The following is a 15,906-nucleotide window of genomic DNA, read 5'->3' on the forward strand; positions in this document are numbered from 1 at the left end:
ACATCCTTTGTGGAAATAGTTGGGTTCTGCGAAGGAGTGTTTCCATCCTGAGCGGGTATAAGGACAGACAATATTTTGAAGAATAATTTGTGTGTCGCTCCCTACATGGGAGCTCGCGAATTTTCCTGCCGACTTGACACTTGACTGACTGACGACAGCCACCCCTGAGAGCACTCCAGAAGTCCATCCAGCCTTCCACTTAGCAAACCTGCAAGAAAGCACCACTCCGGACTCCCTGATCGATACACAGTGTCTTCTAGAACTCACCCCTCATTAGTTCAACTAACTAACTTGAGCAGGCTAAAGAAATGTGTGCACCGAGAAGGCATTTCCCAAATCGGCCCGATTTTTTCACCTAATCGGCTTTGCGATCGGCTAAGGGAATGTCCAAATTCGGCCATATTATGAGCCCCAAAGTCAGATTTCGGCTCAAAGCAGTACTTGAATTCACCGCTTGTAATGCAGTGTCAGGGATTGGTATTATATAACCCAATACTAGTTCAAAACTAGTATTAGATAAACCTTGTTATAGTCCACACATATTGTTAGATTGACAGCATGAAACAAGGTGGAGGACACTGTGTTCGGAAACAGTGAGCCCAGTGAAGGATCAGGCCGATTCAGGCGCTAGGCTAGGCCATGTAATGGCGCCAGAAGGGTAGATCTACCTGCAAAAGGTGATACCGGTAGGGTAGTGGACCGTATGCGTGATAAAACAAGATGGCGTCAATGTCAACCAGATCGTGCAGGAGAAGACTGGGGCGTTGGCGTCCAGTGTACAGACACCAGTCACATTTCCTGTGTCTTTTGCAGCATACAGGCTGAGACCTATCACTGTAGAGTCCACTACTGCATGAGTTATATTTGTACAATACATAGCAGGCGTACACGGTGTGCCTCGCAGGACTGCGAGATGCTGCAGAAGACCAGGTTCAACCTTTCTGGAGGGCCATTCACCGACGGTGGGCTACACGATGCTGGAGGAACTAGGTTCCAGTGAAAACCCAAGATTCCTTTGCTCCTGGACGCTCCGAAGGGTTGTGATATCTGCCAGGTGCGCGTAACTAGTATTTTCATCGCTATAGCGAGGACGACGCGGATCGGCAAAACTCTCGCTCACAGCCATCACCAGCCTCTCAAAAACATCACTTGGCATCCCCCAGAGCCTCTGAGGTATAGGAGAAAGCCAAAACAGCTCACAACAAACAAAAGCTAAGGACGATGGAAATAGAGCATGTCAACAACAAGACGAACAGGTTGAAGTTCAAATGGTTTTGAACACTCTTACCACCAACTATACCACTTCTTTCAATAAATCGTGACGGCATTTTGTTTTAACGAGTGAGGAGATAGCTTCTTCTGCGCTCTTCCATCGTAGTTTTTCTGAGTGCGCCGGAGAGTACTGAAGTATGAGAAAAGTCAAAACTGAATCCCGAGCTGCGAACCCCAAACATGGCATCAAGACACGTGCCTGTTGCCAAGTCATTGCTAGCATTTGGCCAATCCCTGCTTCGTAGTAACAAGAGGACATAACCCCAGGGGGTGGGGGTTATGTCCTCTTGGCAGTAACCATTCACGCTACCGTCTGGTTTCTCTTGCTTATTTGGCTGCAGACAGATGGAATAGCGCTCCATCTGATATCCGCACTGCTGCATCATCCCTATTTCGCCCTGCATTACTTTCATTCTTAGGGTACCCCGTAAGAAGACCTTGAGTCGGTGGGGACTGCCCTATTGAAATATGAATAAATACCAGTAATAATGTGAAAAAGAGGTTGGTACGACTTCGGCGATAGTACTAGTAGGAAGAAGTTGGTTGGTTGGTTTTTATTTCACTTCACACATTCAAACGGGATGACGACCCAATAAAATGACGGCGAAGGCTTAGCCTAGAAGTGGCTATGGAAGAACATAGTAAAAGCTATGGAAGCACATAGTAAGAGAATAGGATACTAATAACTGCGGGTAAACGGGGGGAGAGAGAGAATACGATGTATCTGTGATACTACGTGCGGGTTACTGAACTGCACGGGGAGGGAGAGCAGAGCAATCAGCAGCAACTCGAACTACTCCCTACAGGCGTATGGTACACATGCATGCTTAAACTCAGGTAGCCGGGTAATTGTGCGGACCTCACCAGGGAGAGCGTTCCACAGCAGAGCACCAGCAACAGAAAATCTCCGCTGACCGCGGCGGCTACGGTTTGCCTGGCTTAGTAGGCCATTTGACTGCTGATGGCGGGTAGGGGTGCCTTGTGCCGGGGTCAGAAGCTGGGCGAGCACAGGTCTGGTGCGGGCGTTGATGCACCGCCAGATGGTGATCAATATTTTCTGCCTGTAGAGCTCGCTGACACGGTACAGGGAGTGAGCAGTGAGCAGCGGCTGCATGGCTGTCCGGGGCGGGTTGCCATCGATACAGCGGATGGCTCTGTTTTGCGTGGTTTGCAGTCGTTTCAGTTGACCCTCTCGCATTGCGGCTGAAAAACAGCAGGAGCCATAAAGCAGGTCGGGCATTATGACCGCCTTCACATACACCTGACGAGAGCGTCTTGATAGGCTTCGGCGTGCCCGCCACAAGGCGCCAATTTTCTTGGCAACCTTGGTGACCACATAGTTTACATGGGTGTCCCAATCTAGGCGATTGTCAAGGTGAACGCCGAGGTAGCGCGCAGAAGACGCTGAAGGGAGGAGACAGTCGCCGCTTTTGACTGTTACTTCCTGTACATGCTGCTGGGGAGAGATAGTCAGAACCTGGCTCTTGGTGGCGTTCAAGATAAGGCCTCGGGACTTCAGCCAACCGGCCAGAGCAGTTGCCGCTGTGGTGAGGGTTCTGGACGCTTCCGCCGCTGAGGCCTGGGAGTCGTACAGGGCTATGTCATCTGCAAATTGTACACTTGGCACAGGCGAGGAAACCAAAGGGACATCGCGTGTGTATATACTGAAGAGGACAGGGCCGAGAACAGAGCCTTGGGGCACTCCGCAGGTGCAAGCCAGAGCAGGGCTGGTCGAAGGCGAGATGAGGATCTGCTGCTTGCGGCCGGACAAGTAATCGACGAACCAACTAAGGGCTTTTCCAGAAATTCCAACCGCAAGGAGGTCTTGAATTAACTTGTCGTGGTGCACTTTATCAAAAGCCTTCGACATGTCTAATAGGCACAGCCCTGTGGTCTTGCCACTGTCTCTCGCCTTCTGCAGATTATCAGTCAGCACACAGAGGGCGTCTTCCGTGGAACATTTCTTGCGGAAGGCAAATTGTGTTTCGGGTAATGCCTGGGTCAAGTCCAAATGACGAACTAACTGGTGTTGCACTACCCTCTCCAGCAACTTGGACACTATTGGGAGAAGGGATACAGGTTAGTTGGTGGGGACTGATGGGTCACCGGCCTTGTACAGTGGCACGACAGACGCCAATTTAAATGCGGATGGAATGGTTCCAGTCCTCAGCGAGGTGCAGAACAGCACAGCAAGAGAATATGAAAGCAAGTCAGCACACTGCTGTAGCAGAGAGCCCGGTATGCCGTCACTACCTGTGGCTTTCCGCGCATCCAACTTCTCAAGGAGACGTCGGACGTCAGCAGGAGTCACAGGATCAAGTTCGGTCAAGGAGACGGGTCCAGCGGGACCGTGCGGGGTACAGAGTTGTTCAGGACGGTTGGGATCGGTGACAATGGAGTGGAACGTGTCGGCCACCTCGCTGATGCTACAACTAGGATCTTGGCGGCGACGTGAACGCCCAGTGACTGCATTTAGAATGGCCCAAGACTTCCTTGGGTTGGCCACATTTTCTTCGCACTGACGGGAGAAGTACTCGTTTCGCTTGCGCCGATACGCGTTCCGAGCAGTGCTACGTGCTTGTTTAAACTCTGCATACAGTGTGCCGTTTGTCCTATCCTTCCGCCAACGGCTGTGCAGCCGCCGTTTACGCTGTTCGAGCTGGTGCAGCTCTCTGTCAGACCAGGGAGGTATCGCCCTCCGGGAAGGCTTAGAGTTGTGCAGCGGGGCATGCTTGTCCAAAACGTACAGGAACTTAGTGTGCCACTCTTTCCACATGTGATTTACATCATTGTGATCCGAAAAATCATGTAGAGAAGCCTCAAGGATATCTTGCCGAAAAGAGTTAATGTCAACGCCACGTATATTCCTGGTCAGCCGCGACGTCGTCGATGACGCGGGTGGAACGTCAACGGCAAGCTGAATAAAGGCTTCCACAGCGCTGTGGTCACTAATATCAGTGGGCACAACCGTTGCTAGGGACACTAGCGCCGGGTTGGTCAATATGAGATCGATCATCGTGCCTTCAGGGCACTGTGGAGTTTCACGGGTCGGCTGCATGACGATGTTCTGGAGGCCAAACGCAGCACAGAGGTCGGTGAGGTGTTTGTGCTGGGGTGCCGGATGGGCTGGGTCCATATTTACATTAAAGTCTCCAACTAGGGTCACGGAAGAAGACTGCACAGCTGCTCGTACAATATCTGCTTCCAAATCTGCCCAGTAAGACACTGGCTCCCCCGGTGGCCGGTACACGCAACCAACCAGGTGTCGACCTGGTTTTCCGTTTATTTCTACCCAGACTGTTTCTGTAGATTCAGAATGCAGATCTGGGCGGGATCGAACTGGGAGATCTTGACGGTAGTAGAAGCAGACTCCGCCACCCAAGCGTTGAGTGCGGTCTTTTCGAATCAGATTGTACCCGTCAATACTGAGCTCTCCGTCTGTAATCTCGGGATCTAGCCATGTCTCTGATAGACCCAAGATGTCGTACTGACGCGTGCGGATGAGGCTGGCAATCTCTGGCAGTTTGTATCTTAAACTACATGCATTGAGCGTGGCTATTTTGATGCCAGACTGAGTCGGCGTAGATGCATGGGGTATAAAAGGTGGTGCATGAGGATTGAGAGGGAGAGTCATAGTAGGGGCTAAAATGTTGATGCAGATAGATACAGACAAATGCGGAATAAGCCAATGAGACAAACAATGCAAGGCGCGCAACCTCTAACAACTTACAAGCTGTCCCTTCGCCTGCTCCCGAGCTTTCGCTGTGGCATACTCATCCGAAGCCTTGTGACGAGTTGACGAATGGCTTTGCTCTCCTCACTCTCAGGCACCTGGACTCCTTGCTTTGTAGCCGGAGTAATAACACGCGCTGGGAACGTGTGTTTCCCACGAGCCAGCTTGAAGCCTTGGTCATCAGGTGATGGGTGACCAGCTTTGCCTCTACTCATCGGGAACGCGGGTGTGGATGAAGATGTGGGGGCAGTCGCCTCAGTTCGAGCACTCGTGCAGGGAGTGTGAACTCCCAACGCATTGGCGTACGTCCAAGGTTGTGGTGCATCAGGGACATGATCCTGTGCCTCCTTGTTCACACTGCCTTCTTGTTGCTGTTTTGCTGGTGTTGGTAGCGCTGCCACTTCTTGGTTTTCCTGCCCCTGCCCAAGTGGTTCTTGGGGTGGTCCCAGCTCGCTTGTTGACGGTGCAGCTCCCGGACTGGGCTTGGTGCCCTGCTGCGAGATCGCCCTGCAATCCCTCGCCACGTGGCCGGGGGTGCTACATTTCCAGCACGTGGGGGTCTGCCCTTTGTGCCAAACTCGCAGTTTGTACCGGCCTACGGTGATGGAGCTGGGGACAGCGATTGTGGGTACCATGGTGTAGTATACGATACCTGTACTGAAGGTGCAGCCCTCAACCGTCTTTTTCTCGTTTTTCGCGGGCCCCAAGAGTGTCCCAAAACGACTCAGTGAAGACGCAATGGCCGACAGCGCCATGTCCTCCGGAACTCCAAACACATGCACCGTTTCAGCAGTGCCATCCCCTGGCAACAATTCCAAGGTCTTCCCTTGGGCCGACAGTCCGCGGGAGAGCAACGTGTCACGGGCAGCTGTCGAGGCAAGAGTTACTTTGCACGTACCTCTCCTGCCCTGAATATCGGATGTCCGTGCTCCGAACCCCTGCTCCGAGAAGCAGCTTGACGAAGAAGGCATGGTCCTCTGACGCAAAATCCTTACTAAGGTTGATGCAGCAACTCCTGGAGGTACTGCTAGACATACTTGGGACATAAGCTAAGAAAACCGCAGAACGAGAAAATCTGCATCCGCACTCAAATTTGAAAAAGTCCATCGAACCGTCCACTCGGCAAACCTGCAGGCTGCAAGAAAGCACCACTCCCCGCTCAATACACAGTGTTTCGGGGAATTCACCCCTCATCAGTTGAGTCAGTCAACGGAGCGTCTCTTGAAGTTTGTATCCCTGGTGATGTTTGTGCCTGGAGAGCAGTATAATATAAGTGGTGCTCTTCAGGCACAATCTTCCTCAGCCTACTCAAGGAATCGTTGTTGTACCGTTAAGCTAATGCCAGTAATGGGTTAATGAACAATGCAACACGAATGAACTTTTATAGAACAACCAAGGAGCAACAACTATTACTTAGTGACAGTCACTGAAAGGTACAATCACGTGATTTGTAAGGAAGAAATGATAAAAATGAGGGAACATACACCTAGCGGGTGCTAACAACCGTTGCTAAGGCCATGGTAAAAATTATCTTTGATTTCTCAAGTACGCGGGCACCGATTTTTGGCGGCGTACCGACGAGTTTTTTTTAAATTCTATGCAAATGCGCGCATGAAAACGGTCAATCCGAAAGGAATGAATCAGGGAGAATACTAGTACCGGTATTTTTCAACTCCCTGGCCTGAATAATTATGACCATGTACATATGTGTGACCCTATCTTTGGAAATAAAAAAATTGTGGGAAATAAAATAAAAAATCGCTCGCTCGCACCGATTTTCACAGGCTCATGACCTGAGAATCAACTTTATTTGTTTTACCATGGCCTAATCAAAATACTATTATGACAAAGTGATGACTGACTGGTAATAGCAGAACAATCCGCAGGTCTATATCTGTGCTTCGTGAATATAATCTCTTGATTATTAAATATGTATGGGCATGCTGGCAGCTTTCTGTCGCTCATCTTCTTTCTTCATACTGGTGATATTGAGAATCTGTCTTTTTCACTCACAAAGCAACTGTTCAGTACGTGGGGTAGTGGTCTACCAGAGCAATCACACTCACCACCGTAGTGGTTTTCCAGAAATGAGTAGAAGCAAAAACCACACTCGCAGCCACATAATAGATCAATAGCCCAAAACATCTAGATCATCAATCAAAGAACCGCCAGCAAGCGGGAGAAAACTCAGAAAAGATCGCAAAATCAAGTGAAAACGGCATGGGTGACTGGGCAGCAGGGGAGCGCCTGAAAACAATGACTCCCTACATTCCTAGCCGCGACCGCTCAACCGGGCTAGAGGAAAAACACGCCTTTCGGCCAAAAAAACCTTTCTAATTTATTAATTCCTGCCCCGCTGCCAGTCAGACTCAAGAATAGAGAACAAGAAATTGTATGTAATTGTATGTCATAATCATAAGCCACACACATCGGCATAGAATATCAAGAAAAACAGTGGAAGACCCCCATGACACCAGGGTGGGTGGGCTGGCAACTTCAACTACCACGAGGAAAAACAAAGACCACGATGGCAGGTTCAAGTATTGGACGGTATGTTTGCAGCAAGTACTCTGCGACAATCACGGAGACTGGACAGACAAATAGCATCACGGTTGAGCTCGCTAACCGCTGTCTCCAGTGCACCGAGCACATGGCCAAGCGCCTTCAGAAACACAGACATGGCCGGAACAGCAGCCAGTGATGTCAGTGAACTGGGCAGACATTCACAGCCAGTGCGCATAAACCAATCGGCGAGCCAGAACCTTGTGGCATGCTGGTCTAGTCTAGATGCGGATAGAAGAAATTGCTCGTCACCACCGGACGCTAGTAACATGTTGTGGAGTAAGCTATCCAGAGGGGGCTGCTGCTGCTGCTGCTGCTGCTGGTGGTCAGGGTGGTCAGGGTGCAGATTAGATGCTGGTGATGAAGTCTTGCCACTGCTGCTACTGCTGCTAGAGGTGAGGGTAGCGGTGATAGTGTTACCGCTGTTGACAGCTTGAAGGAGAGATGAGCAGCAGGAGATGATCATATCAGCAATCAAATGTGTTGTCGATCGCTTTGAAGAGCTCAAGCGTTCCAACACTTGCAGTAGCGAAGTAGAGAATGCCGATGTTTGCCTGTGACAGGCTAGGCTGCTTAGCAACATGATCATGTCCACTATTTGATCATCCGGGCAGTTATCCACTACAGTTTCCACCGCCATGAGCAACGGTCCAACGCCATTGGCTGAGTGCATGGCTTCAAGCATTCTGAACGCAAACATGCGCAACGTCAACACCTCAGACTGGTGATGATTAGCTTTCCTGGCGGCCTCCTGGCTGTATGCCCTCATCAGGCTTGGTGACAAGTAGATCAGATCAGAGAGAACCTGAGAATTGCATAGAGAACACACCCACACATATACACACACACACACACACACACACACACACACACACACACACACACACACACACACACAGACACAAACATGCGCGTGTGCACGTAGCCAGAAGAGACGTATTACGTCATTAGTTGTCCAAACATCATCTATTGCCCCCCCCCCCCCCATAATGGAGAGCTTGTGCATACAGCCGTCGGTGTATGGGAGAGGAGACACTTGCAGAAATTATGCATGAGCATCTAATGACCAGGTCTAGCAACACATCACGTACATGTATGTGACGGCTGCAGTGACGTTAGTCGGGTGATTTGTGCTGTGACAATCAAAGTAACAGCCAGTGGTGGTGCACACCCAATTTCCACATTCCAAGCCGTTGTAAATATTCTCTCTCTCTCTCTCTCTTTAAAAGATCTAGAACTCGTCTGTTTGTTTACTGTGTTACTCAACTGCGACTACATGCTCTGTCCCATCCGGCAGCCTTGAGAAGGAGAGAAAGGAAAGTCACGTACGAGACAAACAAATAATAGAGTGTGCGACTACTGCAAATACTACAAAGAATTTGTTTAAAGGGGAACTGTCACCAAAAATTTTCTATGTCTTATCTTGTAGTTCTTTGGCTCCTGATCACGATGGTGTTATTCGTTTTTCTCTGCAATGACTGGAAGTGGGTGAAAACTTGAAAAGGAGGTCCCCAAAATTGTCCCGAAGTACCGAGTGACGTCACACCGGACTTGACCTCCACGCGTACATTCATCGTCAAAAACGAAGTCCAGCCCGTGTGCTGGTCGATCGAGCCAACTGTTCGATGTACGCACAGTACGGTGCACGCTTGCCTTCTGAACTCGGACACTCGATGTGTACGTTGTACACAATGAGAACGCCGAAAAGGGACAAAATAAACAAAAGTCGACAGCAGTTTGTCGCACTGGTACTTCCTCCACGAAGCTCCAGCTCTTTGTTTTATTTGTGATTACGAAGGAGTAGAAGGATGATTGTTTTCTGTTAGTGTGACACACATACCTCGTGCTTGAAAATGATGTCGTTGTATCGAAGCTGAAGGTGGCGGTGTTGCCCAACCGGCTCTGAAATGAAAGACGTCCGAGTTTGTCATCTGCATCTTCAGCAACATCGCCAGATGAATCGCCTTCACGTACCTACACTGCGTTCCTTTGGGGCTCGGGTTGGTGGTGTTATCGCCGGCCGGAGGAGTACTGTTTTCTGCATACGCACTCATCATCGTGTTGTTCCTCACACGAAAAGTTCAAAACAACGACGTACTTCCGGCCGTGCTCACAAAATAAAACTTAGATCCTCGCGGAAGAAGTCAAAAAGGTGAAAGCTCAGCTGCTTTATATTTTGATTCGGCTGTGTAGCTGCATGTGGGTCTCTGCCTCTTTGGCATTCTCCTTCGGTACGACGTACCCATCTGTGTTACACTGTTCAAAAGGCACACGTGCACCGTACATTGGAACAGCTAGCTCGATCGACCAGCACACGAGCTGGACTTCGTTTTTGACGATGAATGTACGCGTGGAGGTCAAGTCCGGCGTGACGTCACTCGGTACTTCGGGACAATTTTGGGCACCTTCTTTTCAAGTTTTCACCCACTTCCAGCCATCGCAGAGAAAAACGGATAACACCATCGTGATCAGGAGCCAAAGAACCACAAGATAAGACAAAGAAAAATTTTGGTGACAGTTCCCCTTTAAGAACAAATCCACTGGAATAGAATTCCCTTCGAAGCTAGAATGGGGTTTGTGATGAGAAATTGAGAATCCTTACAGAAGCTAGGGCACTAGAACTAGGCGGAGAGTTTGGCCGTAACTGTTACACACTCCTGCAATCAGCTACAAAGTAAGACTAAGAGTATGCGTAATACAACACAAATTAATAACATCATTGTAATACAGAACTACTTGTACTAGTAGTAGTCTATTTAACACCGGAGTGTTAACCTCCATGTAGCCTAATCATTCACAACTGACATGCAACAATACACAAACTTCACAGCACTAACCTTGCTCTCGTTAGAGTTGATCCATTGCGTCACCACAGGACAGAGAAGATCTTCCCAGACGATCTCGCCGTGGTCGGTGTGATCGCGACACGAGCTCCAGACGTTCGCGATGGCCTCGGGCAGGAAGGCCGCACACTGGTGTTTCTCCCTGTCAGCAAATAACTCTCCGAGCGATGCACACAGGCACTTTAATTCTACACTCGGTAACTTCCCGCTGTATAGCCTGGACAGGAGAAGCTTCTGATTATCCAGAGAAAACTTGAGAAACGTTCCGTCGGTGATCAGGTTGACCAGCATGGTGCTGTCGTATTCTTTAGCGTAGCTCTTCAACAGTATTGTCAGGCACTCGCTATGAACATCTCCAGGAGCGGACGACATTCTTAGCAGTTTGATCATGACCGATGACCATTCGAATGTGGGTGGGATTTCCACGGCTTGGCACAGCGATCGTAGCAGTGTATGAATACACGGCCACAGCATTGTGTTGACAACGCCATCACCTGTACGAGTAGGAATGGTTACTTGACTTGTGAGGGCTGAAAGCTGAGCAACAATTTGTTGCAGAACAGATTGGACGTTCGACTTCGACCGAACCGCCATGGACTCTTCATCAGGATTGTGCAAGGCCTGTAGTGAGTTCTCTTCGTATAGCTGATACCATACTTCACCAACAGCTTGCACCGCGATGGATGAGAAAGATGTGTCGGCGCTGTGTCTCGCCGTGTCCAAGCCCTTCACCAGATCATATGCAGGTACCGGGCATGCTTTGATGTGCAGTTTTTTCTCTTCTCGCCACATGAGATGATTCTCTCCAAGTAATACTTGCATACTGGCAACTTGACATTCCCAAGATTGCAGGAGACCGCTGCCAGCAGAGAGATTACCAGCACTACGTAGAGTGTCTTTCAGCTGGTCATATGTATTGGATAGCACGGACTGTGACGTCTTCTCTCCAAGCAAGGACAGTGCCATCAAACACAGCATGCGTGACTTGGACACCAGTGGCGAAGTAATGGCACCACTATCAGCTACCAGCAGAGTATTGGCCAGCATCTGGTCTCTCTCAGTGAGCTTGTCCAGTGCATGCGATACCAGGTATGCGTAGCACACTGACCAGGAGTACAGGGAAGCCTCCTTGGCGAATCTTGACAATTCAGTCTTCGACTTTTCCGCGTCGAAAAGACCTTCGGCACGTGATAACAGCATGGAGCAGATGGTGAGACCCTTGTCGAACGTCAACTCTTTGTTTTGAGTGTTCTTCAAGAGATCGGTGACAACTTGGCCGGCAACAAGCGTAGCGCCATCCCTGTGTGCAGCGAATGCTGATAAATACTGCTCCCGAGCTTCCTCGAACAACTTCATACCGCGCACTCCTTCCACGACCCAAACGCGCGTTGTGACCATAGCCGAGAAGAGTGTACCCATAGAGAAGGGCAGGACCAGGTGCAAGAGACGATTATCACCGTAGTCAAGGGCGGCTATCATTTGGTGTGTGCCAGCGCCAGGTAGTTTAGCACAGTGTTGTGACAGCGTATCAGTGATCATCTTCAGTACTGGCCAGTCTCTTCCCACCAGTGTATGGCATAGAGAGGTCACACCAAGAAACAGTGCACTCAGGCAGAGGGCACCGTGTTTGCCTTTGCTCACCTGTCCCTGTGTTCCCCAGCTGAAGATCTGCTCGTTGGCAAAGACACCTCCAGCACACATCACCTTGTCCGACGCCATGTTCATCATCGTCGCTATCATCTTGGCTTTCCAGCTCCGGAGGCGTGGATAGATTGATACTGGAAGATCAGTGTTACAGAAATCACAAGTCACGCGGTACAACTGGGTCAGTGCCAGGGTGCTGTTGAAGAGACTGTTCGTACCCAGCCTGGACGCCTTCTGTAACACATCAAATATCTTGTCACGTGCCCCAGAAAATGCCTGAAGCTTGTTGACGAGGCTCTCCTCGTCAGTGTGGTTCACGTGGATCAGGTGTGCAAAGAGACGACGCAGGAATGCACACCATTTCTCAGCCAGACCCAGGATATCCATAGTACCAGCATTGGGAGCAGGCGGTGCAATCTGAGAGAGGAGATTCTGCAGCAGGATGAGGTGACGGTCGGTGGTCGCGTTACGACTGGCCTTACTCGCTATAGAACTAGGCTGATGACAGGACAGCAAACCAGCTGCCAGGCTTGGTAGCGATGCCGGTGACTTGCAGGATTCGTACAGCTTCAGCAATGATTTCGGCACGTTGCCGAGAACACGCACTAGTCGAGCATCAGCACATTTCACGGTACTGATGTTGTTGTTGTTGGTAGGACGGCAGCGATCATTGGAGGCTGGACCACGTGACTGTGTCTTCAGTTCATGTTGCAGCAAGTGAGCAAGGAACTTAGCGTGACCGTCTGTAGCTCCAACGTTGCAGACCATTAGCGCTGAGAGTGCATCGGCTGGAATGGGCTGAGCACCGAACTGATCCTGTGACGGAGGAGCAGGCCATGGAGAAGCTGCTCCATTCGATGCCGTCTTGCAACCACTGCCATTGCTGCAGGCTTGTGTAGAGGACACGGTGGAATCATGTGCGGCGGCCGCGTCTTGGCTGCTGGCAGGTTTCAGTAGCCCAGTGTCCAGTAAGGCTTGGATGTGTGCAGGGGGCAGCATTGACGCTTGGAAACACTCCACGGGAAAGCAGGACAGCGCCTCGTACGCTGCTGAGATGACGGTGGTGCTGCTCGCAGGCTGTGAGAAGATCATCCTGAATAAACTGGAAATGAGCTCATGATACAGTGCCTCGTCTTGGCGACTTGGCAACTGTTCTCCTTGCAACTCAGCCATGGACCCCATCAGTCTGCAAACGGCAGCTTGTGCCAGCTCCCTGGTTTGCATGCTGAGCTCTTGACCCAATGTAGTCCACACCGCTTTGAACTCGACCACCTCGTTCAATATCATCAAGTGAAGACTGCGAGTGGCCATTGCGATCACCTCTCCACGCACATCCAATCTCACTGGTGCCGAAAGCAATCTACGGATGATGGGCATGACGTCACTAGCGTGTTGAGATGACCGCGTCTGAGCGATGTCAAGAACTGTTGCAGAGCATGACATCAGCATCTCCGACGATGACGTCATGTGTTCGGCGCACACCGTCAGAACCTTCAGCAACTGCGGAAAGAGACGATCCATCTTCTGCCAAATTTTGCACACGAGACGCAGCGACAGCGGCTGTAGTGATGCTTGTGCCATCAGCCCTGTTATGGTGGCAACCACTGGTGATAGCATGACGTTGTGTGTGACCATCTCAGGCAGAGCGTGTAGAATAGCTAGCTGCACGTCCGCTTCCATAGTGCTGACGTTGAAACAGTGTAACAGCATCTTCAGCAGGTCATGTGACAGCGGAGGGCACGCCACTGCCAGGCTCTGCATAGCCAACACGGACGCTAAGCGTAGCTCTCTGCACGACCACCCAGACACCAGGACGGAGCTGACCACCATTGCTACCATGGAAAACTTGTACAGGGACGGCGTGTCCAGAGCAGCCTGCGGATTAATCTTCTTTAACTCTGACTTCGTATGATCAAGCCATAGCTTACACAGCTCGGGTTCGCGTTGAAACAGGAGCGGCAGGCGGGCTGCAGAGCGGATATACTGTGCCAGTGAGCTGACGAACGGGACTTGAACTGACTCTGCAGCGGTGGTGTCTGCGCCATTCAGGCTATGAGCAGCGCCACCACCTGCAGTAGTATTGCTATGACTGCCACCAGCCAACACCAGGCTATTTTGTATAGCAGTTTGACACTCCAAAAGCAACGCAGCTGCGGATGACGATGGAGTAGATGATGTAATAGTAGTAGTAGTAATATTAGTACAGTACAAGGGCAAAGCACCCAGCGACTGATCGGCGGCACTGCTCATGAACGGTAGAAACTTCAATAGTAGATTTAGAACGATGGTGGCGAAGAGAGTTGGCTGGTGTGCCAATACCAAGTACAAACTTGGAACAAACACAACGGCAGTGGTTGCAGATGCATCAATGGACTCGATCTCCTTCAGCATGACGTCAAGAGGTTGATTGTTAGCCGCCGCCATGTCCAAAAGCCATGCCGCAGCAATGTGGTACATGGATAACTTATACGACTCCTCAATTGCGGTGGCGAAGACTGACAACCACACTAGCTTCCTGACTCTGCGATAGCATTGCAGAGCGCTCATACTGGATTCAAACCTTGACATATTCCTACTACACAGCCAGTCAATGAGCAGTTTGACAACGTAACACACATAGCTGCTTCCTTCACGCTGCTGCTGCTTACCGTTCTCATGCGACGGAACGCCATTTACACTCTTTTCACTCGGTACCACGTCGTCCATGTCGGCTTGCATGGACTCAAGAGCGCTCTCGACCAGAATCTCCACCAGCCTCTCACGATACTCAAAACCCACGTTGTCATAGAGAATGAAGTGGACGACGGGCTCGGCAATGCTCCACAGTCTTTGCTGCTGCGTGTGGGTAGTAGCCGCACTGCTGTGTACCATGGAGAGAAGGTGACGCAGTGCATGTACCACCGCCACTCTGGCACTTGGGGAGTACCTGAATGCGGACACCAGTGGATGTGAGCCATGGCCGCTGTTGGACTTGGATGAGCTGTTGAGTGCCGACCAGAAATTGTTTTCCTTAGACTCCACCAACAGACTCAAAATGCTGCCAGTGATGATCCATGTACATCTGGCAGAGGAGAGAATACTAAGCAGCCGCTGTGTAACAATCTGTGCTGACCATTGGCCGCAGCGCACACGTCGCAGCAGTACATCGCAGCATTCTGACACAACAGCCACATCCTCGTGCCCACAGCTGTCCAGGAGAAGCTGCAGTTCCGGTGTGAGTTGCGACGCTGAATCAATCGCAGCTGTGTCGCTGATAAGACTTTCTAGACGACCAATAGCCGACGTTTGAATGGAGACTGAGGGGAATGCAAGCCTGGATCTGATTTCTTCCATGACCGCCATCATATATCCGAGGCAACAGGAAACGCAGAGTCAATTCGAATCGATGATCACAGCCGAAACCGCTAAAGTGATTCTTGAACTGACTTGAAATACACAACACTCAGTTCTTCTTGCAAGAATGATCACTGGTAACTTTGTTCATCTGGACAGCAAGCGTCTGCAAGATACAGCAACTGAAAAAGTGAACTACTGAACACCCGATAACGACAACAACGACTGACTGACGTTCGTCTCGCTCACAGCAAAAATGACTGACCTTGCAGAGATAGGCGTATGAACGAACTAAACAAAAATGACACTGTTTGCATGGGTTTTATCAGATACTAATACACGTGTGCACTGAACTACACGTAGATCTACGAAGCCTAGCTAGCTTGGCCCGCTACTGCGCTAGTCTTGGCCCGGGCCGTCAGTCGTCACATCCTAGCTAGCTACCTACATGTAGGCTTGTAGGTCTATGGTCTACGTGGGGCTAGGCCGTTGGGGGTTGATATCCACGCGTTGTCATTT

General features: G+C 50.4%; 1 protein-coding gene across 1 annotated transcript; it reads right to left on the reverse strand.

Moving 5' to 3' along the window:
* Positions 1–6,710: 6,710 nt before the first annotated feature.
* Positions 6,711–15,396, reverse strand: LOC135812951 (uncharacterized). Its single transcript, XM_065326169.1, has 2 exons — positions 10,405–15,396; positions 6,711–8,372 (listed from the first exon to the last, which is right to left on the reverse strand). Exons 1-2 carry the CDS (start codon positions 15,394–15,396, stop codon positions 7,542–7,544), a joined length of 5,823 nt encoding a protein of 1,940 aa, XP_065182241.1. The 3' UTR covers positions 6,711–7,541.
* Positions 15,397–15,906: the final 510 nt, after the last annotated feature.

This window comes from Sycon ciliatum, chromosome 3 (assembly GCF_964019385.1).
Source record: "Sycon ciliatum chromosome 3, ocSycCili1.1, whole genome shotgun sequence".
NCBI classification, from domain to species: Eukaryota; Metazoa; Porifera; class Calcarea; order Leucosolenida; family Sycettidae; genus Sycon; species Sycon ciliatum.

What these genes read in the sequence shown, in the direction of transcription:
- LOC135812951 (XM_065326169.1), bottom strand. Translation starts at nt 15,396, where the DNA reads ATGGCGGTCATGGAAGAAATCAGATCCAGGCTTGCATTCCCCTCAGTC. An exon ending in TCAACTCTAACGAGAGCAAG is followed by an intron (nt 8,373 to 10,404) that starts GTTAGTGCTGTG and finishes TGCAATTCTCAG; the next exon opens with GTTCTCTCTGATCTGATCTA.